Source organism: Coregonus clupeaformis, chromosome 7, assembly GCF_020615455.1.
Source record: "Coregonus clupeaformis isolate EN_2021a chromosome 7, ASM2061545v1, whole genome shotgun sequence".
Classification (NCBI taxonomy): Eukaryota; Metazoa; Chordata; class Actinopteri; order Salmoniformes; family Salmonidae; genus Coregonus; species Coregonus clupeaformis.
In genome coordinates, this window is record NC_059198.1 from 70,501,431 (window position 1) to 70,524,882 (window position 23,452).

At 44.5% G+C, this 23,452-nt stretch overlaps 1 protein-coding gene across 1 annotated transcript in view; it reads left to right on the plus strand.

Annotated features, from left to right (window-relative positions):
- Nucleotides 1-1,254: 1,254 nt before the first annotated feature.
- Nucleotides 1,255-23,452, plus strand: part of LOC121569565 (contactin-associated protein 1) — a 36,001-nt gene continuing 13,803 nt past the window's right edge. Inside the window, exons 1-10 of the mRNA XM_041880641.2 lie at nucleotides 1,255-1,950; nucleotides 12,418-12,519; nucleotides 12,806-12,999; nucleotides 13,457-13,610; nucleotides 14,216-14,419; nucleotides 15,025-15,209; nucleotides 15,533-15,682; nucleotides 15,837-16,098; nucleotides 16,340-16,489; nucleotides 16,893-17,067. Coding sequence (XP_041736575.1) covers nucleotides 1,890-1,950; nucleotides 12,418-12,519; nucleotides 12,806-12,999; nucleotides 13,457-13,610; nucleotides 14,216-14,419; nucleotides 15,025-15,209; nucleotides 15,533-15,682; nucleotides 15,837-16,098; nucleotides 16,340-16,489; nucleotides 16,893-17,067 — 1,637 coding nt within the window. The 5' untranslated portion in view covers nucleotides 1,255-1,889. The remainder of the gene's footprint in view (nucleotides 1,951-12,417; nucleotides 12,520-12,805; nucleotides 13,000-13,456; nucleotides 13,611-14,215; nucleotides 14,420-15,024; nucleotides 15,210-15,532; nucleotides 15,683-15,836; nucleotides 16,099-16,339; nucleotides 16,490-16,892; nucleotides 17,068-23,452) is intronic.

The window sequence follows — 23,452 nt, forward strand, 5'->3', positions numbered from 1 at the left end:
AAGATGGATGTTGCATTCAGTTTGACCCCTGACCCCAACTTGAATGTATACGCCTGTGTGTGAATGAGAGAGATTAACGCTTTCTAGTGTGTGTGTGTGTGTGTGTGTGTGTGTTTGTGTGTGTGTTATTGTTTTTCATTGATTACTTTTAGGTTTGATCTAATCTGCCTTGGCCGTACGGCCCATACCTCTATTTTTCTCACTGTTGTTGACAAACTCGGGCTGCTCCCGAGTGGCGCAGTGGTCTAAGGCACTGCACCTCAGTGATAGAGGCGTCACTAAAGACCCTGGTTCAATTCCAGGCTGTATCACATCCGCCGTGATTGGGAGTCCCATAGGGCGGCGCACAATTGGCCCAGCGTCGTCCGTGTTTGGCCGGGGTAGGCCTTCATTGTAAATAAGAATTTGTTCTTAACTGACTTGCCTAGTTAAATAAAGGATAAATAATTTAAAAAATCTATGTGACATGCATTTTGAAACCAAGATGATTATTCTTTATACAAGCAATTAGTGGGAAGAAAACAAACTCTAGACCTCTATTACTTCTCCTCCTCTTCCTCCTCTTCCTCCTCCTCCTTATCTTCTTAGAGGCTTCATATATTCAATTTACAGAGGTATATAGTATGTTATGGTATTGCTGGGGGAGGTGGAGGCAGAGAGATTACAAAATGCCAATCTGATTTGATTGAAAATGCAAATCCCACGCTGGCCTCGACGTCCAATCTCACCCCATCCCGGCACTGACACTGCTGCTGCCCACTGTCCCATAAACCCATTTCTTAATCTCAAAGCCTTTTTAGTTCATGGCCAGTGTGCCACACATGTCATAGATAAACCCGCTAGTCAATCCTACCACCCCGCCCCCACCCTGTCCTCTCTGCCTATGCCTGTCTCAGCATCAGCCACAAACTGGCAGTCACTAAACCTGGGCCACACATCATCAGTCTCCTGTAACTTTGTTGGTACCTATTCAGGACCCTATTGTAGGTCAAGGTCAGTCCTCCACATAACTGGTTGTGGTGTAGCCTTCTGTAGGCTACTCTCTCTTGTACAGTACAGTATTAGTCTCGAACACATTATTAGGGAGCAACGACAGACATTGTAATCGTTATTATAATCGTCATCTGACTTTTGGTCTCAGGGGAGGAAGAGGCTTTTGACCAAATTGATGATGCTCTCTGATAGGCTCAGTGCTCCCATGACCAGTGCGAGGTCGTGAGAAGTACCGCATGCCAAGCCCACTGATGGAATATGGGAGATGCCAAACCAAAGCAATATGCGAGTGTAACGATGCGGGAAAGGAACAACCTTATTCTACGACGGTGAAACGAATCGCATAAATCCTGGGTTACTAAGCTACTGACTAGGTATATTTGCGGAACTATTGACAACAAAGTCAAACGTATATCATTCAAGTTCTCTACTGGGAAACAGAAGTAGCCTGCTGGACCCAAAAAGTTTTTTTTTCATCCACCCCTCCCTTCCTTTCCACCTTCCTTCCTCTGGACCAAAAACTACGCGGAATTCTGAAGGAGCTACTGAAGTCACAGTGTCAAAGCATGCGTTGCCAGTATTTCACATCCATAAAGTGATCACAATGATCACTTGGAAATGTGTCCCCTATATGTGACCGTTATTAAAAACAATTTACATAAAATATAGCCTAGCAGTGCGCGCTCTCGGTGAAGCGCAGCATCAGCACCAGTAACTGATGCGCGTCCCCGTCCCCGCAGAGGCTACCCGAGATCCCGGGAAGAGGAGTTGGAACTGCGCGAGTTAAAGTTGGGAAAAGGGGGCTGAAAGGATGCTACCGTGCCCTGTGGAGAGGAGAACACAATCTACGATCTAATTAACATAGCATGTGCGGAGACGCTTGTCCTCTGTAAAGGATGATTTGCAAAATATTGAGCATAAGCCTTTTATTTTTGGGTTTTCAAGAGTGCTCATCACGTAAGTCTTGTGAAACAGTAATGGTCATTTCTGTCAGTGTTTTGTCCTTTCTTAGCCAATTGCTGTCAGATGAATTAAATAGCCTAAGCCTGTATATGCAGCATATTGATAACAATATTGACATAAAAAGGGATTCATTGTAAAAATGTGAATCAAGATAGAAGTGGCTAAAAGCTCTGGGCAAAAGGTGCATCTAGTCTTTGAAGGGCAGAACATCTGATTTAAAATGACCAATAATCATCAAAACATTGTATAAGGGTTCACGATGGCTGTTATGTTTTACACAGTTGCATATTCTATATATTTTTGCGTTGAATTCTGAGATAAGTCAAGTGGCATGGTTCCTGTGGACTGAGGACGCGCGACGGTTACAGTCTCGCACAAGGCTTTCTGCATTGCAGTGCTTTCTCGCGCCAGCGTGCAAGTTTCTGCATCGCATGGTTCATTTCCCGCCCACCTCTCTAGCACTCTGTTACGGTCATGACAAATAACCACTGTGTCGTAGAGAATATCCCAAAATGTATGATAATGATGGCTCTGAAAATGTAGTTTCTTATCTGTAAAAGCAGCAGGAATTAATAGAGCCGTGTCCTGACCTGCCTGCCGCGTGCGGGACCACCCCACTGCAGTACTTTCGCAGAGTGTGTGCTCATCACCTGTCCGCGAGCCCAACGTCCCCTTCATCTAGGAACACGCATGACGCGGCAAAAATTCCTAATAGGAATTCCGTGATCAATGATGTATATTGTTTTTAAATAGTCGCTTTTGATGTGGTTGTACAGCAGGGTATAAAATGCAATGTCATAGGAAGATGGATTTGAGATGCATGTGGAGAAAAAACTTGGTGGTGTGTTTATCCATAAATCAATGTCGAGAGGATTACCTCAGCAAATCTGAACTGCATTGAATTAAAGGCTGCAGCGTGACTTATCACCAAGCTGTTTAAAAAATAAATAAATAGATAGGGTGGTGGCGAGGGAAAGGGAGGTAGGGTGTAGGGAGAGAGGGGGGGACGGTGGGCTAGTACCACCTGACACCATGATATGTGAATGTACCATGTAAAGGTATAAACTTTGTTACTTCACTTCATATCACTGCATACAGTACAGTAAACAGGGCAGGTAGTGTGTTTTTCTCTCTCTAGGCTATATTAGTTATTACTAGTGAGTACTTAGTGCCCCAGTGCCCTTTTGGTGCTGTGGCGGTGTTAGCCTACTGTAAGAGGATCACCCAGCCAGGCTATCCTGGCTGCTGGACTATCAGATAGAGTGATTAAGGTGGGAATTAAATATCTGGGACATTTGGGTGTGATATTGTTGTGAGTTGTACTGTATGTCTATGTCTGGTACATTTGGTTGTATAAATACATTGTGAACACTTGTTATGGTTATGTAGTGTGACGTGTATTTTTTATTGTGGTGTCACATGGATTCCATTTTTGGGGAACTAGGTGGGGTTATGGTATCCATGTGTGTGTTGGGGTAACCACACTGGTCAGTTTTTCTAGATGTGTTTACACCAGTAGAGTATTTAGCATTTTGTTCTGTGGTCTATTGTGTTACTACTGTATGCCTTCAGTATTGAGGGAAGTTGGTTGTAAGTACTGGCTATTAGGGATGTAGTATCAAACTACTGTGTTTGGAAGCTGACTGCTTTACTGTGATGGTGTCGTGGTGTTTTACCTCCTGTGGTTTGGCCTGCCGGCCTGTGTATCTGGGTGGTGGCAGGCATATGAAGCAGTGCCCACGACTCAGGCTGTGAGTCAGGCAGGCAGCCAGGCAGCCAAGCATATACTGTAAATATTTTGTGGATGGGATGTGATGTACACAGTGTAACTGAGCCAGATTAAAATGGAGACTCCATTCCTGGGACATGCTCATCTGGGGTGGGGCTAACACACAGCATTGCTGGGGCACTCCTACTATGCTACTGCCCTTGCAGCTGTGTGTGTGTGTGTGTGTGTGTGTGTCACAGGAGGTTGGTGGCACCTTAATTGGAGACAATTGGCTTGTGGTAATGACTGGAGCGGAATCAGTGGAATGGTATCAAATACCACAAACACATGGTTTCCATTTTGATGCCATTCGATTTGCTCCGTTCCAGCCATTATTATGAGCCGTTCGTCCCTCAGCAGCCACCTGTGGTGTGTGTGTGTGTTTATTACTGTGAAAATGTGTATGTATCTGTTTGTGTGTGTGTGTACTGATGTGTGTTGTTCCGTCTTGGTGTGCATCTCCATTCCTCACAGAGACTAGTTGGGACATGTGGTGTGTGTGTCTGTGTGTGTGAGTGAGTGTGAGTGAGGGGAATTGATACGGAGGATAGAGGTGCACCAATGTGGAAACTTTGTTCTGTTCTATTCTTAGACAGATGCGGGATGCTGTGGGATGATGGTCCTGTAAATGAGATGGTTTGGGACTTTGATGTCTTTCATATTTTGCTGACTTTTTACTTTCCCTCTGTCCTCCCTGTTGGCAGGCAGACACTCCCCACTGTGAGGCCTGACTTTGGCTATGAATAATTCACAGTCTGTACTCTAACACGCAACCTGCCTTCCACTCTGTGTGCCACACAATCCCAATACAGAAAATTCAGGCATTTAACATTAGGATTCGTGGCTCCAAACCATAAATTAACGAGAGATCCTAAAGCAAAGATCCCTGAAAAGCCCAGATATTTATCACACTGTACATCGTTTATCATGGGCCACTGCATGATGTGTCCGGAGGAGGCTGTTTCAATATGCACAGCAATTGTGATGTGTCAGCCCAGACAGCCGCAGCCCCATGCAGCCTCTCCACCCCACAGTAACACTAGACTGATGCGTCAGCATCTCTGATAGGCTGGCAGCAGCTCTTCACAGTTACAGCCAACTGAGCCAAGCCATTCCCTTAATGATAGTTGGATTGAGAGAACCCCTGGTGGTGGTTTAGAGAGGGAGAGAGAGAGAGCGAGAGAGAGAGAGAGGGAGAGAGAGAGAAGGAGAGTGCGACAGAGAGAGAGAGAGAGAGGGAGAGAGAGAGAGAGAGAACGAGAGAGAGGGAGAGAGAGAGAGAGAGAGAGAGAGGGTGAGAGAAGAAGAGGAAGAGAGAGCGGGGGGTGGAATGTTCTGGATAAGCTCTGGGTACATATTTTAGTAACTGCGACACAGCGACGCCAACTCGAGAGGTATTTGAGATCAAATGAGAGGAAGAGAGAGGGATGGTGTAAGGTAAAGAGCTCCCTCATGATTTTGGCTCAGGGAGAGAGAGAGAGAGAGAGAGAGAGAGAGAGAGAGAGAGAGAGAGAGAGAGAGAGAGAGAAGTGCTGAGTGAGAAGGAGGGATAGGTGATGTGAGGAGAGAGAAGAGGGTGGAGGGAGTTTTGCAGTCGGATGGAGTGGGGAGAGGAGGCGAGAAGAGCATCCTTTCAGTAGGGGGTGGGCGTTGAGTGGCAAGGCCTGGGTTAACCTACAGTAGTCCTATTTGCTCTCCGCCTTGAGTGGCAAGGCCTGGGTTAACCTACAGTAGTCCTATTTGCTCTCTGCCTTGAGTGGCAAGGCCTGGGTTAACCTACAGTAGTCCTATTTGCTCTCTGCCTTGAGTGGCAAGGCCTGGGTTAACCTACAGTAGTCCTATTTGCTCTCTGCCTTGAGTGGCAAGGCCTGGGTTAACCTCCAGTAGTCCTATTTGCTCTCTGCCTTGAGTGGCAAGGCCTGGGTTAACCTCCAGTAGTCCTATTTGCTCTCTGCCTTGAGTGGCAAGGCCTGGGTTAACCTACAGTAGTCCTATTTGCTCTCTGCCTTGAGTGGCAAGGCCTGGGTTAACCTACCGTAGTCCTATTGGCTCTCTGCCTTTCTCTATGCCTTTAATACCTGTAGTTCTTCTCCACCCTCTACAACCCTCTATACTGCTCACCAGGGAAATTAACACAAATCTATGTACCTTAAACTGGAAGTAAACTTGAACTTCTATTAGTGTATGGTTATAGGCTTTGTTGTTGGAGTTAGCTGAAGAATCATTGACTTGACAAACAAACTATAGGCAGCAGAGTATTGTACTTCATGACGTACTGCAGTAACAGTGTGTTCTCAGTCTGTAATGTCTGCAGGAGAGGATCACGGGACATGGCCAGAAAGGTCACCCAGTCCAGACTCAGTTACCCAGACAGAGACACTATACTATAACACTCAAGGTCAAAGGCAGCACATTTCTCTGGCTCAGCTGATTTATTTCCACCCGAATGGACTTGTCCTTTTTTTTTTTTTTTTTTTTTTTTGGGGGATGGATCAGCTTAATATTGCAGATAGATTGTATCTTCTATTAATGTAATTGTCTGCATCACTTCCAATCCCCCATGTTTATTTTTATTTTTTATATATATATTCCCCTTTATTACTTTTCAACCCCACCATCCTTTCCCTACTTGGAGTAAATTAGTGAACAACAACGCCCAGGCCTCTACTTCCGGTCTATACTTACTATCTACACCTTATGGACAGAGTTAATTTTACAATAATTCTATATATATATATATATATATATATATATTTATTTATTTTTTTGCTCCTGAACTTCTTCTACTCTCAACCTCTCCGATCATTTTCATGATGTCCATCCGGTTTGCTTCTAAATGCCATATCTTTCTAACTGTGCTCTTTCCCAAAAGCTCCCAACATACAACCTATATACTTATTATGGACACAGTATGCTTACATTATTAGCTATCTTTGTTATTATTTGTTGTTATTTGTTATTAGTCCCATCCTTCAACTCTATTCAATACCTCCCATCTATCTCTTAACACCATCCATATAGGATTTCTATTTGCCATATATATTTCAACCGTACTGTGATGTTTTACAAAAGTTCTGAACCTTTCTATTCTCATTGCTTCTACAGATTGTGAATTAAAAATAAACATTTTTGCTAAAAGTATTATTATATTATTGATTGATTGACTATGACTTTTCAGATCACCCAGTAATGCTATCTGCAAGGTTAGTTCCAGGTAAATATTGCAATCCTTTAGCCATTCCTGGACCTGTGTCCAAAAACAAGCTACAAATGGACAGAACCAAAACAAATGATCTAATGATTCTATCTCTTCACAGCAAAATCTGCAGAGCTGGGAAGATTGTATCCCCCATATAAATAACATTCTATTGGTAGCAAGAATTTTATATAATAATTTAAATTGAAAGATTCTAATTTTTGAATCCGGTGTCGTTTTGCGTGTCAGTTCATAAACACTATGCCATGGGATCGGTACGTCAAAGATCTCTTCCCAACTATTTTGCAATCTATATGGGACGGCTGTCAATCCTTTGGTCCTTAAGTGAAACTGATATACTTTTTTATTTATCACAGTTTTCCTTAACCAATTATGTTCTTTAATGCAAGGCCGACAGACAAGTTCCTTACTTTCTCCCCCTTCAACTTTCCTCTTCCACTTTTGCGGTAAGGCTGCAATTATTTGGTTGTAATTTTGGGTAGAGCAGACATTTCCATATGTTTTTGTTAGCTGCATGTGTGACATAACTCCACCAGTTCTACAGATGATATCATTTACGAAGATTATACCTTTTTTAAACATTCTGTCAAAAAATAAAGGTTTTTTGTCAATTAGTATATTTGAATTTAACCACAATATTTGTTGCATTATTTGTTCTGTCGTTTCTGGAGGATTAAATTGAAATTGCAACCAACTTTCTATGTTCAAATAACTGAAAGTGAGAGGTTGTAATCTGAATAAAGGGAAAAAGGCCTTTCTTGAACAGTGGGTGAGACAATCTTACTAATTTGCTTGAGAACCAGTTCGGATTTAAGTATAACTTTTGGATGACTGAAGATTTTAGTGATAGGTCTAATGCTTTAATATTTAATAATTTCTGTCCTCCGAATTCATATTCATTATATAAATATGCTCTTTTAATTTTGTCTGGCTTGCCGTTCCAAATAAAATTGAATATTTTTTTCTCATATAATTTAAAAAACTGTTTGCTAGGCGTAGGCAAGACCATAAGCAAATAGGTAAACTGGGATAATACTAAAGAGTTAATCAGGGTGATTTTTCCACAAATTGACAGGTATTTTCCTTTCCATGGTAGTAAGATCTTATCTATTTTTGCTAACTTTCTATTAAAATGTATTGAAGTGAGATCATTTATTTCCTTTGGGATATGTATTCGAGTATATCCACATCACCATCAGACCATTTTATTGGTAAACTACATGGTAATGTAAAAATTGTATTTTTAGTGATCCAATACGTAATATAGTACATTTGTCATAATTTGGTTTTAATCCAGAGAGGTTAGAAAATGTATCTAGATCCTCTGAGGCTGTGGAGGGATTCTAGTTGTGGATCTAAAAGAAAACATGAATCATCTGCGTACAATGACACCTTTGTTTTTAAGCCCTGTATTTCTAATCCTCTGATATTATTATTGGATCTGATTTTAATAGCTAACATCTCGATGGCCACAATAAATAGATATGCCGATAGTGGACAACCTTGTTTCACTCCTCTTGACAGTTTAAAACTTTCTGAGAAATAGCCATTATTTACTATTTTACACCTAGGGTTACTATACATGATTTTGACCCATTTTATAAGAGATTCTCCAAAATTGAAATGCTCCAGGCATTTATATATAAATTCCAGTCGAACTTTATCAAATGCCTTTTTCGAAGTCTGCTATGAATAGCAGGCCTGGTTTCCCATATTTTCCATAGTGTTCTATTGTTTCCAATACTTGCCTTATATTATCTCCAATGTATCTTCCATGTAAAAAACCTGTCTGATTAGAATGAATAATATCCGACAATACCTTTTTAATTCTATGCGCTATACATTTTGCTAGGATTTTTGCATCACAACACTGAAGTGTAAGGGGCCTCCAATTTTGTAAATGGACTGGATCTTTATATTTTCCACTTGTATCCTGTTTCAGTAATAATGAGATCAGACCTTCTTCTTGAGTGTCAGATAATCTACCATTTACATAGGAGTGGTTAAAACATGCTAATAACGGTCCTCTTAGTATATCAAAAAAGGTTTGGTATACCTCGATTGGTATGCCATCCAACCCTGGAGTTTTCCCGGACTTAAAGTCTTTAATTGCATCCAGAAGTTCCTCCTCTGTAATTTCACCTTCACATGAGTCTTTCTGTGTGGCTGTTAATTTGACATTATCAATAGAAAAAAATCTCTACAATTAGCTTCAGTTAGAGGAGATGGAGGCGACTGAAAAGAAAACATATGCTTAAAATACTTTGTTTCTTCCTTCAAAATATCATTAGGTGAATTATGGGTGACTCCGTCAATTGTAACCAGTTTCATTAAGTTCTTTTTGGTAGCATTCCTATGTTGAAGATTAAAAAAGAATTTTGTGCATTTTTCCCCATATTCCATCCAGTTTGCTTTATTTTTATAATATATTACACTTGATCTTTCTTGAATAAGTTTTTCCATTTCTTTTGTTTTTCCTCTAATTTATTCTGAGCCTCTATGTTACAGTTTTTATTGCCATCTATCTGTTCTGTTAGACTTTCTATTTCCTTTCTTAGTATAAACTCTTTTGACCTAAATTGCTTTTGTTTTCGAGATGAGTACTGAATTGCATGGCCTCTAAAGGCACATTTAAAGGTGTCCCATACAATAAGGGGATTCGCTGTACCTATGTTATGTTGGAAAAAGTCAGTTATAAATTCCTTTGTTCTAATTATAAATAAATTATCATCTAATAGGCTTTGATTAAATTTCCAATATCCTCGCCCACGTGGAAATTCAGTCAGAGTAATGTATATGCCTATTATATGATGGTCCGACCGCATTCTGTCCCCTATCAACACTTTTTTTACTTTTGGTGCCAACGAGAATGAGATAAGAAAGAAGTCAAGACGACTAGCTTGATTCAGTCTCCGCCATGTATATCTCACTAGATCAGCATATTTAAGCCTCCATATATCTACTAGTTCTAATGTATCCATGACATTCACAATTTCCTTAAGAGCATGTGGGTGATTGTTTGTGGTGTGATTTCCTTTTCGGTCCATTGAGCTATTTAAAACAGTATTATAATCCCCCACCATAATAATATTGTCTTGAGTTGCTTGCAGGCTTGATAATTTATTATATATATTGTCAAAGAATTGTGGATCATCATTATTTGGTCCGTAAAGGTTAATGAGCCATATCTGTTTATGGTCCAATACCATATTTAAAATAATCCATCTACCTTGCGTATCTATTTGGACAATTTGCACATTCGGATCGAAATTACTATTAATTAATATCATCACCCCTTTTGAATTTCTTTGCCCATGGGAGAAGTATATTTCCCCCCATTCTTTTTTCCACGCTACTTCATCTCGAATTGTTGAATGAGTTTCCTGTATACAATAGATATTATATTCCTTCTCTTTGAGCCATGTAAATATTGTTCTTCTTTTGTTATTATCAGCTAAGCCATTACAATTATAACTGGCTATACTTATTTCACCATACACCATAATGAGATACAAGTTTCAAGTCTATTTATCATTATATATGTTTGTAAATTTACCAATAAAAAATAGCGTAATGATTGAGTGTCCATATAGCTGTACCATGACATTTGCATTGGACGGGACATGGCCAGAAAGGTCACCCAGTCCAGACTCAGTTACCCAGACAGAGACACTATACTATAACACTCAAGGTCAAAGGCAGCACATTTCTCTGGCTCAGCTGATTTATTTCCACCCGAATGGACTTGTCCTTGGATGACAGCGTTCACGGTCCCGTGACAGATTGAGCTGTTGTGACGGTGGGAAATGGAATGGAAGGTGTTTAGGCTCAGAGTGGGTGGCATAGTCTACTCCTGACTGTTATGACAAGGACCTCTCTGCCTGACCAGTTCAATAATGCTGTCTCACAGAGAGAAGGTTGTATTCTTCAGCTGAGGTTATCCCCTTACAGTTTTTCATGTTTGAGCTCTTCCGCTCCGACGCTCCTACCTCCATTTATTTTCTCCCTCTTCAAGAGCTGTTCTAAAAGATGAGTCTACATCCTCACTCATCTCCCTCCATCCCTCCATCCCTTCCCTCCTCCCTCCCTCTGCAGCCTGAATACTAATTCTGTGAACGTCTCCCTTTTTTTCGACCTCTCTCTGTCGCTCCCTGTCTCCCTCCCTCATCAGTTTGACCTCAGAGTATACTGTATTAATAGAAGCTACAATGGTGAAACTAGTTTTGTGTCACGGAGAGGATTACTCCAAAACATGACGGTGGGGGGCGGAGCATTGTTTTAGCCTCCCAGATCTGTTTTCTACTGTGAGATTTGTGTCTCTCTTTCTTTCCCCCCTTGTCGTTTTTTTCTCTCCATCTTCTCAGCCTGTTTGTCCATCTGTCTATTCCTTTCCTACCTATGTACATGACTCTGAGCTGGGAGGAGGAGTAACAGACATGTTATGACATTGCAGAAGATAAGGCAGTGTTTTCTAGCGACCATGGCGAGGACATAGTGGGTTTATCTGTGCCAATGACAAGATTAGGCAGAATTATAGTGATTCCTAATTGCTGAGGGTATTTATCGAGGATGGGGGACGGCGGATGAGACAGACGGTTGATGTGACGATGAGGGGACGCCTCTGATTTATTTAGCTGCTATCTGTCCACTAGGCACCCGTAGAATAACACCAGCTATCACCCTGAGAGACAGACAGGGCCTCAGTTAGTATCATTAACTGCATAGTATATCATGCAAAACAGATGCATATGATTACACACACACACACACACACACACACACTCGAACTCTTCATTTCCAAATGTGTTTGCAATGCTGAAAGCCCTCTGCATATTACATTTATTTCTTTAGCTCAATAAAAAGGGGACGGGTGGAGGTTCTCTTCTTGATAATGATCATTCATCTCACAGGCACAGTGGAAATAAAATACTTACTGGCTTCTGGTTTCATGCCTGACTTAATCCACCATCCATTACTGCTGAAATAAAGATATTAGCTAGGTCTCTGTATCTTTATCTGGGAGGAGATCTTAGGACCGATGATTTGATTCATCACTACAGCTCCACCTGTTCTTAAGGAGCCATTTTATACTGTAGCATTACAGTTGACTGCACCATGCACTGTGCAAATGGAAGGTCATATTCTGGAAGGGTTATTACTGCACACCACAGAGAGGCCTAATTAGTCTGTGCTTTTATTTTCATGCCTCTGAATGTAATCAGACTTTTTGAATGTTCCTAGCTTGTGCCCAACTACAGTACAGATTATGCAGTGCCTAATTAGTTGCAATCCAAAGTCTGTCCCTTATCTGTGTGAGGAGAGGCTCCACTAGACATGTTGGGTTTTGATCAGCTGAAATCCCTTATGTTATCATGTGATTTGAACAGTTTTGGAGAATGATGTATTGTGTAGTCTGAGAATTACTGTAATCTCTGTGTTTAACCGCCTCTTCTCTCTCTCTCATCTTTTGTTCTAGATGAATGTGTTGATCCCTTGGTATCTTCGCTCTATGCCAACTCCTTCTTGGCCTCTTCCAGATATAACTTTTTGTACTCAGCCAACTTTGCCAAATTGTATGGTTAGTTTTCTTTTTCTTAACTACTTCATTGATGAATTTGTTGTTTTATGTAGACTATTTTGTGTTGTGTATGTGATTGGATGTTTTCTGTTGTGTATATCGCCTATTAACTACAGTATGTGTGTGTTCTGTGTGATGAGAACTGTGTGTGTGTGTGTGTGTGTGTATGCATGGCCAGTGTGTGAATATTGCCTATATCTATGTGTGTGTTTTGTGTGTAATGAAGTCAGAGTGTGAGTTCTGGTTGATGACGTGTGTGTGTGTGTGTGTTGTGTTCTTCCTCCAGGAAGCAGTGGCTGGTCCCCGTCCCCCCGGGACAGACAGCCCTGGCTGCAGATCGACCTGAAGAGGAAGTACCGCATCCAGGCCATCGCCACTCAGGGCACCTTCAATTCCTATGACTGGGTCACCAAGTACACCCTTCTCTATGGAGACCGCCCCGACTCCTGGACACCCTACGTCATGAAAGGAGGAAACTCGGTAGGGGGGGGGGGATAGTTTACTCAAATGATTTGTTATTTGTTCTCAGCTTGAAAGTTGTCTACAGGCTAGGAGTGACTGGTCTGAAGATGATTGAATTAGGACATTTGAGTGAACTATCCATTTAGGTTGGGGACTGTCAGGTCAAAAAACAGTGATTCTAGTGTAATTCTTGGCACAGACTTCAAATCAACGTCTATTCCACGTTGTTTCAACATAATTTCATTGAAATAACGTGGAAACAACGTTGATTCAACCAGTGTGTGCCCAGTGGGTTGTTTGATTTCATGTTAATTTAAGAAATGTTCACCATTATTGCATTATCCCTCAGTGAGAGTGTCTGACAACACTAATCTGCTTTCATCTGTTCATCTGCAGTAATTTGGTGAGCCAGGCGACACTGCACTACAGTGACTGAATTACTCTTCTTCTCTCTCTCTCTCTCTGCTGTTCACAGACGATGCCTGGGAACTGGAACTACCACCAGGTGAAGAGGAATGTGTTCCACTACGCCTTCACAGCCAAACACATCCGCCTCCTGCCCCTGGGGTGGAACACAGAGAATGGAGGCAAGATCGGTGTCAGGCTGGAGGTGTTTGGCTGTGCTTACGGTAAGGACACCTTTCACCATCATTGTAACTATAATTTGCTGTAGGAGTCTTCTTCGAACTCTCAAGATAGCTAGCGTATATGAATGTCTGTCAAGAGAGACTACTGTAGGACATTCATCCCTATACTTCATTTTTATTTAACCTTTATTTAACTAGGCAAATCAGTTAAGAACAAATTCTTATTTACAATGACGGCCTACACCGGCCAAACCCGGACGACGCTGGGCCAACAGGGGGTCTGTAGTGACGCCTCAAGCACTGAGATGCAGTGCCTTAGACCGCTGCGCCACACCTATCCACCAACTGCTACTAACCTAATGAATCCCACTTGATGAAGCACCACTCCACCAGTAAATGCCAAATCAATACCACACTCAACAGTCATACAACTAACACAGTTAACAGTCAGTAACTAACCTCAACAGTCAATTGAGTCAACCCTCACAACTCAATGGCTCCAACGTCAAACAGTATCTATCAAACATATATCTACACCATTTCACAGGAACACTTTTGAGCCTCTTAACTATTTGAATCTTCATAGGACTACAAATGTGCCATTCAACCTCTAACATATAAACACTTTCCCCTTCTCTCTCGGCCAGATTCTTACGTGATGCAGATGAACGGGGACGACTCGGTAGCCTACATGTTTCCAGGGAAGAGGTTCCGAACCCTGCAGGACCATTTTGCCGTGAACTTTAAGACCCTGGAGCAGGACGGGCTGCTGCTACACAGTGAGGGAGTCCAGGGAGACGTCTTGACCCTGGAGCTGAAGAAAGGACGCCTCGTCCTCACCATCGGCCTAGGTAAGATGTGTGGGGTATGGCTGGGCAGAGACTCTAAACTCGTCAGAGTTCTCTATGCCATAGAGGGAGGACAGATAAGAAGCATTCTGACCAGTTGGTCTGTGAAGTATCAAATCAAAGGAAATTAAATCTGTTTATTGTCATATACACAAGATACGGGGTACAATGAAATGCCTAATGGCAAGGAACAGGAATATTAATGTTGTGGGGTGATTATACAATCTGATAGGCTGGGATATGGTTTAGGAATTTAGTTTCCTAGATTAGATTTAATTATCTTTACTGGATGAAAAACAGGGCGTGAATATCCCTGTCGATCCTCCATTACTGCTGAAATAGACACTAGGCTTCTGTATCTGTGAGGAGAACTCAGGTTGGTATAGCCATTACCTCAGCTCCACCTTCTCTAAAGGAAACATTTATAGAAAAATGTATATACACGTAACTGTAAGTCGCTTTGGAGAAAAGCGTCTGCTAAATGGCATATAGCTATAGCTAGAACTTGTTTTGCAGAGCGAGCTTGACTATTGGGTTAGTTTTACCCAGCAGTAATCCCATCATCCTTTCAAATTCTTATGTCATTCATTTCCGTTCTCCTATCATAGGAAGCAGTACGGTCAACCAGGTGGACGGTCGGACCACAATGACCGTTGGCAACATACTCGATGACCAGCACTGGCATTACGTCACCATCAAGCGCTTCGGTCGACAGGTCAATTTCACAGTGGACGCCCACACAGAGACAGCCATCTGCAATGGAGATTTCACCTACATAGACCTGGACACTCAGGTTGGTCATAGAACTAGACGCTAAGGTGTGTCTGGACATGTTTGTTGTTGTTGAACATTATAAGGTAGTGGGCCTGGAGAGTTTGGAGTCAGGCTTGTGACAGTGCTCCATAAGGACAGGAATGATGTGGTCATTGAAGGGGTCAATGGTCGTAGACAGAGATCAGCCTACTATTTACCTGGCGCCTGCTAGTCATTCAGGGTGTACTTGGTTGATAAACAGATGATCTAAACCTAAAAATAAATGTGTGGCCTTGAGTATAATATTCCATTCATCATAAGTGTCCATTTATCTAATGTATTCCTCTCCTGGTCCTCTCCTAGTTGTATGTGGGGGGAGTGATTGAGCCCAATGTACCCCACCTCCCAGAGGTTCCTAACTTCCGTGGCTGCCTGGAGAACGTCTTCATCAACGGGATCAACATCATCAACATGGCCCAGGACCAGGAGCCTGAGATACGCATCCCTCGGCAGGTGCAGCTTCTCATCATACTTCACCTCTGCATCGCGTACTCATTTACCTACACACACAATTTACCTGTGACCTACAGTGATGTTGCTAATCTTTCTTCATAGTTTGTTGTAAATACAATAATTATTTCCTCATACCTCATGTTCTTTTTCTCAGAAAAAGATGCACTACGCGTGCCGTGACATTCTGTGGAAACCCATGACCTTCGCCGGGCCCAACAACTACCTGCAGGTGCCTGGGTTCTTCAGGAAGCCTCGGATGTTTGTCAAGTTTAAGTTCCGTTCCTGGGACTACACAGGCCTGCTGATGTTCACACGCTTTGCTGACGACCTGGGAGCCTTGGAGCTGGGCCTGAGTGAGGGACAGGTCAATGTCACACTCTTTCAGCCAGGCAAGAAGAAACTACAGTTCGCAGCAGGTGAGCCAAAATGTGTAACTGAACTAACCCTGCCTCATTAATAAATTCTTACCATTCTACAAATTATAAATAATGTGCAGAACATTTGAGAGGGTAGAATATTTTTGGCAAATTAATACTGTATGATCTTGCAATGCCACAGAAAAAGGTATAAACAATACTTTTGATTCATACTGATTGCTGTTCGCTCATTCTTGAAATATAAAGCTGTTCTATGGTTTCTGTTTGTTCTTCTCTTCAGGTTACCGTTTGAATGATGGTTTCTGGCACACCGTAGACGTAGCAGCCAGGGACAACCTACTGTCCATCACCATAGATGAGGAGGAGGGATCTCCGCTAAAAATCACCAACCCTTTCACTGTTCGCACAGGGGACCGCTACTTCTTTGGAGGTGAGCTGTTCACCACACCTGTTCTGGCTCTTCACTTCACTGTTCCCAACATCAACATACATTACAACAGCAACCACTGGAGGTGAGCTGTTGACCAGACCTGGGCTGCGTCCCAAATGGCACCCAATTCCCGTTACAGTGCACAACTTTTGGTCTTATATTTTTAGTCATTTAGCAGACGCGCTTATCCAGAGCATTTAGGGTTACGTGCCTTGCTCAAGGGCACATCGGCATATTTTTCACCTAGTCAGCTCGGGGATTTGAACCAGCGAACATTCCGTTACTGGCCCAACGCTCTTAACCGCTAGGCTACCTACCTGTCACCATCTTGATGTTCTCACTATCAAAAGAACCGCCCAATAGGAACATATCTTCACACCTCCCTCTGTGCTTTGGTCCTCAGGGTGTCCGAAGACTAACAACACGATCAGGAAGTGTGAGACCAAGCTGAACCACTTCCACGGCTGCATGCAGCAGATCTTTATCGACAACGAGCCGGTGGACATCGACATCATCCTGCAGCGACGCTGGGGACGCTATGCTGAACTGTTGTTGGGCACCTGTGGCATCACTGACAGGTAGGGGGCATCACTGACAGATAGAGAGGAGGGAGCGGGGCATCACAGACATGTACAAAGGAGGAGGTTGGCAGAGGGGCAGGGGCACAGATTAAGATACTATGGTGAAATGGTTTGTTTGCAACAGGCTAGACAGTAGTAGCACAAAGGCAAAGGTTACATACAGTATCCATGATGAATCCATGGGTAAAGTGATTGGATGTATTCTAAACACTATACTCTGCCTTGTAATATCAGTGGAGTACAGAGATTGTGTTGGAATGTTCCATCCTGATTCCCGATGGACCAATGTGACAGACAGAGTCAAGGCTCATTGCTATAGGGATTAATCATTCTGAGGATGCCTCTCAGCCCCCATGGCAGACTGGTGACTTATAACACTCAGACACCTCCAGGAGATTTACTACCGGTTGATGACAGGGGCTATGCTCAGTTGAATGCACCTGCCTGTGTTATGATTTAACTGGATAGAACCCAAATGCAGACAAGTACACCAAGCCAGAGAAGTTTTAACAGGTTTATTATAATGTTCAATAGTCCAGGTTTCCAATAAATGGGGAAGAGCAAGTCCAGGTTACAGGGAGGGTACAGATCCAGGTCAGGGCAGGTGTGGTACCGTAATGTCCTAGTGTCCGTGGTGAGTCCAAAGGAGAGACCCGATAGTGGAGAGCAGGATGGTGGTGGCAGGAGTGAAGCGGAGGCAGGAGTCAGGTTCCAAATATCTGTGGCACAGGAGAAAAAGTAAATAAACAGTCCAAAAAACACAAGAGCGAAAACAGACAGGTTGAGTCGGCAGCGAGACTAACATGGTTGTCTTGACTATGATCTGACGATGAGTGGAAAGTTTGACCGGGTCTTAAAGGCTGAGGTGATTATGGTGAATGAGCTGCAGCTGGAACCCTGACTCCCGCACACCAGACTTCACTCCTGCAATCAAGGACAGACAGAGGGGAGGAGGAGAGCAGAGAGAGAGCTACCTAGCAGCAGTAGGCCTAACAGTACCCCCCCCTCTACGGACGCCACCTGGCGGCCGACAGGGTTTATCAGGATGTAACCTATGAAACTCACGAACCAGAGCAGGATCCACAATGAAGCTCCTGGGCACCCAGGAACGTTCCTCAGGACCATAACCCTCCCAATCCACCAGGTACTGGAAACCACGACCCCGGCGGCGAACATCCAGAAGTCGCCGGACAGTGTAGACCGGACCCCCACCCACGATCTTGGGCGGAGGAGGGGGGACGAGAGGGCGGGCACAAAGGGCTAACCGACACAGGCTTAATCTGGGAAACATGAAAGGTGGAATGAACCCGTAGGGAGGCAGGAAGCTGTAGCTTAACCGCGCAGGGGTTAACAATAGACAGTATCTTGAACGGTCCTATAAAACGAGGCGCCATCTTCTTCGACTCCACCTTCAATGGAAGGTCCCGTGACTTCAGCCATACCTCTTGACCAGGAGAGTAACCGGGAGCCTGGGACCGGTGACGGTTGGCTTGCCTCTGCATGTACGCCGAAGCTCGGGACAGAGCTACCCTGGCCTTCCTCCAGACCTTGCAGCAGCGGGCGCATGTGGGACTGCACCGAGGGTACCGCAAGTTCCCTCTCTTGGGAAGGGAACAGGGGAGGTTGATAACCCAGAGCACACAGAAAAGGAGACAAACCAGAGGAAGCGTTAGTCAAGGTGTTATGAGCATATTCCACCCAGGGGAGCATGGAGCTCCATGACCCAGGGTTAGACCCAGTGACACAGCGAAGTGCGGTCTCCATCTCCTGGTTCGCTCTCTCGGCTTGCCCGTTGGTCTGGGGGTGATATCCAGAGGACAGGCTGGATGTAATGCCCAAAGCTTTACAGAAAGCTTTCCACACCTGGGAGACAAACTGGGGACCCCTGTCAGAGACAATATCCGTGGGTAGACCATGAGAGCGGAACACATGTTCAACCAAAATATCAGCCGTCTCTCTGGCAGTGGGCAGTTTAAAAAAAAAAAAAAAATGAGCGAACTTAGAAAAACGATCAATCACCGTAAGAATGACAGTCTTACCAGATGAGGGGGAAGTCCAGTGACAAAATCCATAGCGATATGCGACCAGGGCCGGCTGGGTATAGGTAGAGGTCGTAGATGACCAGCGCTGGCCTGGGTGGAGTTTTTACTTCGTGCACATACCGTACAAGCAGCAATGAAGGCTCGAGTGTCCGCCTCCATCGTGGCCCACCAGAACTTCCGTCGCACAAAGTCAAGGGTCCGCGAAACTCCAGGGTGACAGGTAAGGGGAGACGAGTGAGCCCACTGAAGTACCTGGGAGCGAGCAGACTCAGGGACAAACATCCGGTTAGGAGGACCCCTCCCAGGGTCAGCTTGATGATGTTGAGCCTGTCTAACAATCCCTCGATGTCACATGTGATGACTGCAATACTGCAGGTAGGAGGCAAAATGGGTTCAGGGTTACTACCAGTATCAACAGCCGAATGAACACGAGACAGGGCGTCAGGCTTGACGTTGCGTGACCCAGGACGGTAAGACAGAGAAAAATTGAATCTCCCAAAAAATAGTGCCCACCTGGCTTGACGGGGGTTGAGCTGCTTCGCTGACTGGAGGTAAGCCAGATTCTTATGATCCGTCCAAACGATGAAGGGTTGTTCCGCCCCCTCCAACCAATGTCGCCACTCCTCGAGAGCCAGCTTAACGGCGAGCAGTTCACGATTTCCAACATCATAATTCCTCTCTGCCTGAGAAAGTTTCCTTGAGAGAAAAGCACAGGGATGCAGTTTGTTATCTTCAGGAGAACGTTGTGACAACACTGCACCTACCCCAGTGTCGGATGCATCCACCTCCACGACAAACTGGCGGTCGGGGTCCGGCTGCATCAGAATGGGAGCCGAGGCGAAGCGATGTTTCAGTTCTTCGAACGCTGATTCGGCCCCTTCATTCCAAGCGAACGGTCGTGAGATGGAGGTGAGAGCGGTGAGTGGCGCCGCAATGCGGCTGTAGTCCTTGATGAACCTCCTATAGAAGTTCGCAAACCCCAGGAATCGTTGAAGTTGTTTGCGGGTAGAGGGAGCTGGCCAGTCCGTGACAGCAGAGATCTTAGCTGGGTCCATCCGCAGCTCCCCTGAGCTATGATGTAACCCAAAAAAGAGGTCTCAGACACATGAAATTCACATTTCTCCATCTTCACAAACAGTTTGTTCTCCAACAACCTTTGCAACACCTGGCGCACATGCAGTTCATGTTCCTGGGAGGACTCTGAGAAAATCAAGATATCATCCAGATAGACAAAAACAAACCGATTCAACATGTCCCGAAGGACATCATTGACTAGTGCCTGAAAAACAGCAGGGGCATTAGACAACCCAAAAGGCATAACCCGATACTCAAAATGTCCCAAGGGTGTGTTGAAGGCAGTCTTCCATTCATCACCCTTACGAATGCGCACCAGGTGATACGCATTTCGTAGATCCAGTTTCGTAAAGATAGTAGCACCATGAAGGAGGGGAAAAGCAGAATTAATCAAAGGCAGAGAATACTTGTTCTTAATGGTGATGTTGTTAAGTCCACGGTAATCAATACAGGGTCTGAGGGTCTTATCCTTCTTAGCAACAAAAAAGAATCCCGCTCCTACAGGTGACGAGGAAGGACGCATAATACCTGCCGCCAAGGAGTCCCGAATGTAGTTCTCCATAGCCTCCGTCTCCGGCCGGGAGAGATTGTACAGGCGACTGCTGGGGGAGCGGGGCTCCTGGCTGGAGGTCAATGGCGCAGTCGTAAGGCCGGTGAGGAGGAAGAGAAGTAGCTCTGTGTTTGCAGAAAACGGATGCCAGGTCATGATACACGTCAGGAACAGCAGAAAGATCCATGGACTCCAGTGGAGGTTGAGGCACAGTACTGGCAGGAGTCTGAGCAGAACACAAACAATTCACATGACAAAATGTGCTCCATGAAACAATGCTACCTGTCACCCAATCAATGTGTGGATTGTGTTTTATGAGCCAGGGGATACCAAGGACCAGGGGAGTCTGTGGGCAGTCGATAATATGGAATTGAATGTTCTCCTGATGATTTCCCGACACTCTAAGACAAACAGGAACAGTCTGATGGGTAATGCGGGTCAACAATTGTCCATTTAGACCCTTAGCCTGCAGCGGACAGTCCATAGGAACAGTCTCCAAATCCATTTGTTGAGCCCACTCTCTATCCAAAAGCTTTCGTCGGCACCAGAGTCAATCAGCGCACTAACAGAGAAATTCTGGGACTGCCACTGGAGGGATGCCTGGAGCAGAATGCGGGGAGAAGAGGAAGAATCCGCTGCTCGGCTCACCAAAACTTCTCCCATAAATGATGAGCCGGCCCTTTTCCCCGGACGAACTGGGCAGGAAGGAACGAAATGACCAGCTTCTCCACAATACAGGCAGACCCGAGCCTGAATACGACGTGCACGCTCCTCTGAGGACAACCGTGCACGACCCACCTCCATGGCTTCGGGTTCAGTGCTCCTCGTATCGACTCGGGAAGACACGGCTCTCTCCGTAGGGACGATGCAGGGAGGAGTTTGTTGATGACAGACAGGTTGCTTGGAACTAACACTCCTCTCCCGGCGGCGCTCCCGAATCCGATTATCCAACCTGATAGTGAGTGAAATAAGATTATCCAGCGTAGGCGATTCATCATATGACACCAATTCATCTTTTAAAGTCTCAGACAAAGCATTGATGAACACTCCTTGTAATGCCTCGTCATTCCAACCACTCACTGCTGCTAAAGTCCGAAACTCCACTGCCATCTCCGCCACACTACGAGCCCCCTGCCGAAGAGAAAACAACCGTTTCGCAGCCTCCTTGCCTCGTACGGGGTGGTCAAAAACCTTCCTCATCTCCGTGGTGAAGGCCACGTAAGCGTTGCAAATGTCCGACTGACTCTCCCAGACCGCGGATCCCCAGGCACGAGCGGAACCGCTAGTAGAGTTGATAAGGTAGGCAATACGGGCTCTTTCTGAGGCGTAGGTGAGGGGCTGTTGTTCAAACACTAACGAGCATTGAGTCAAAAAAATCGCCACAGGTTCCCATGTTCCCGTCATAGCGCTCTGGAGCAGGAACAAAAGGCTCTCTGATCTGGGCTGAAGGGGTAGTAAGGGCAGACACTTGATTGGTGAGTAATTGAACCTGATTAAGCAGCACCTGACTGTCCTCAGCAATCGTCTTAAACAGGGTATCATGTTGGCCAAGTAGAATGCCCTGATTGGCTATGGCAGTCCAAATTTGAGTGCACTCTGGGGTGGTATCCGAGCTACTGTCTGCTGGGTTCATGTTGGTCAGATCATACTGTTATGATTTAACTGGATAGAACCCAAATGCAGACAAGTACACCAAGCCAGAGAAGTTTTAACAGGTTTATTATAATGTTCAATAGTCCAGGTTTCCAATAAATGGGGAAGAGCAAGTCCAGGTTACAGGGAGGGTACAGATCCAGGTCAGGGCAGGTGTGGTACCGTAATGTCCTAGTGTCCGTGGTGAGTCCAAAGGAGAGACCCGATAGTGGAGAGCAGGATGGTGGTGGCAGGAGTGAAGCGGAGGCAGGAGTCAGGTTCCAAATATCTGTGGCACAGGAGAAAAAGTAAATAAACAGTCCAAAAAACACAAGAGCGAAAACAGACAGGTTGAGTCGGCAGCGAGACTAACATGGTTGTCTTGACTATGATCTGACGATGAGTGGAAAGTTTGACCGGGTCTTAAAGGCTGAGGTGATTATGGTGAATGAGCTGCAGCTGGAACCCTGACTCCCGCACACCAGACTTCACTCCTGCAATCAAGGACAGACAGAGGGGAGGAGGAGAGCAGAGAGAGAGCTACCTAGCAGCAGTAGGCCTAACAGCCTGGACAGGGAGGATTATTTACACCAGAGTAGGATCCATGTTATGGTAACATAGGTATATGATATAAAGTGTTTTGATGGTCACGCTTCCACATGAAGCCTCTCTCACTGCCAAACGTTTGCAAGATCAACATTTTGGAAAAATGTCAACGTAAGACCATCACATGTAACACTAAACTTCAGTCCAGTTTTCTACACTCACTCATATTGTCACGCCCTGGCTCTGGGGACTCTTAAATGTTGAGCCAGGGTGTGGATTTTCCTTGTTTAGTTTTCTATGTTTTTCGTTCTAGTTCGTGTATTTCTATGTTGGCCAGGGTGGTTCCCAATCAGAGACAGCTGTAGCTTTTTGTTTTGTTTTGTTTTGTTTTGTTTTGTTTTGTTTTGTTTTGTTTTGTTTTGTTTCGTTTTGTTTCGTTTCGTTTCGTTTCGTTTCGTTTCATATCACGCTGCGCCTTGGTCCGCTTCATCTAACGACGATGTTGACACATATCTCCTCCTCCACTTCTCCCCTCCTT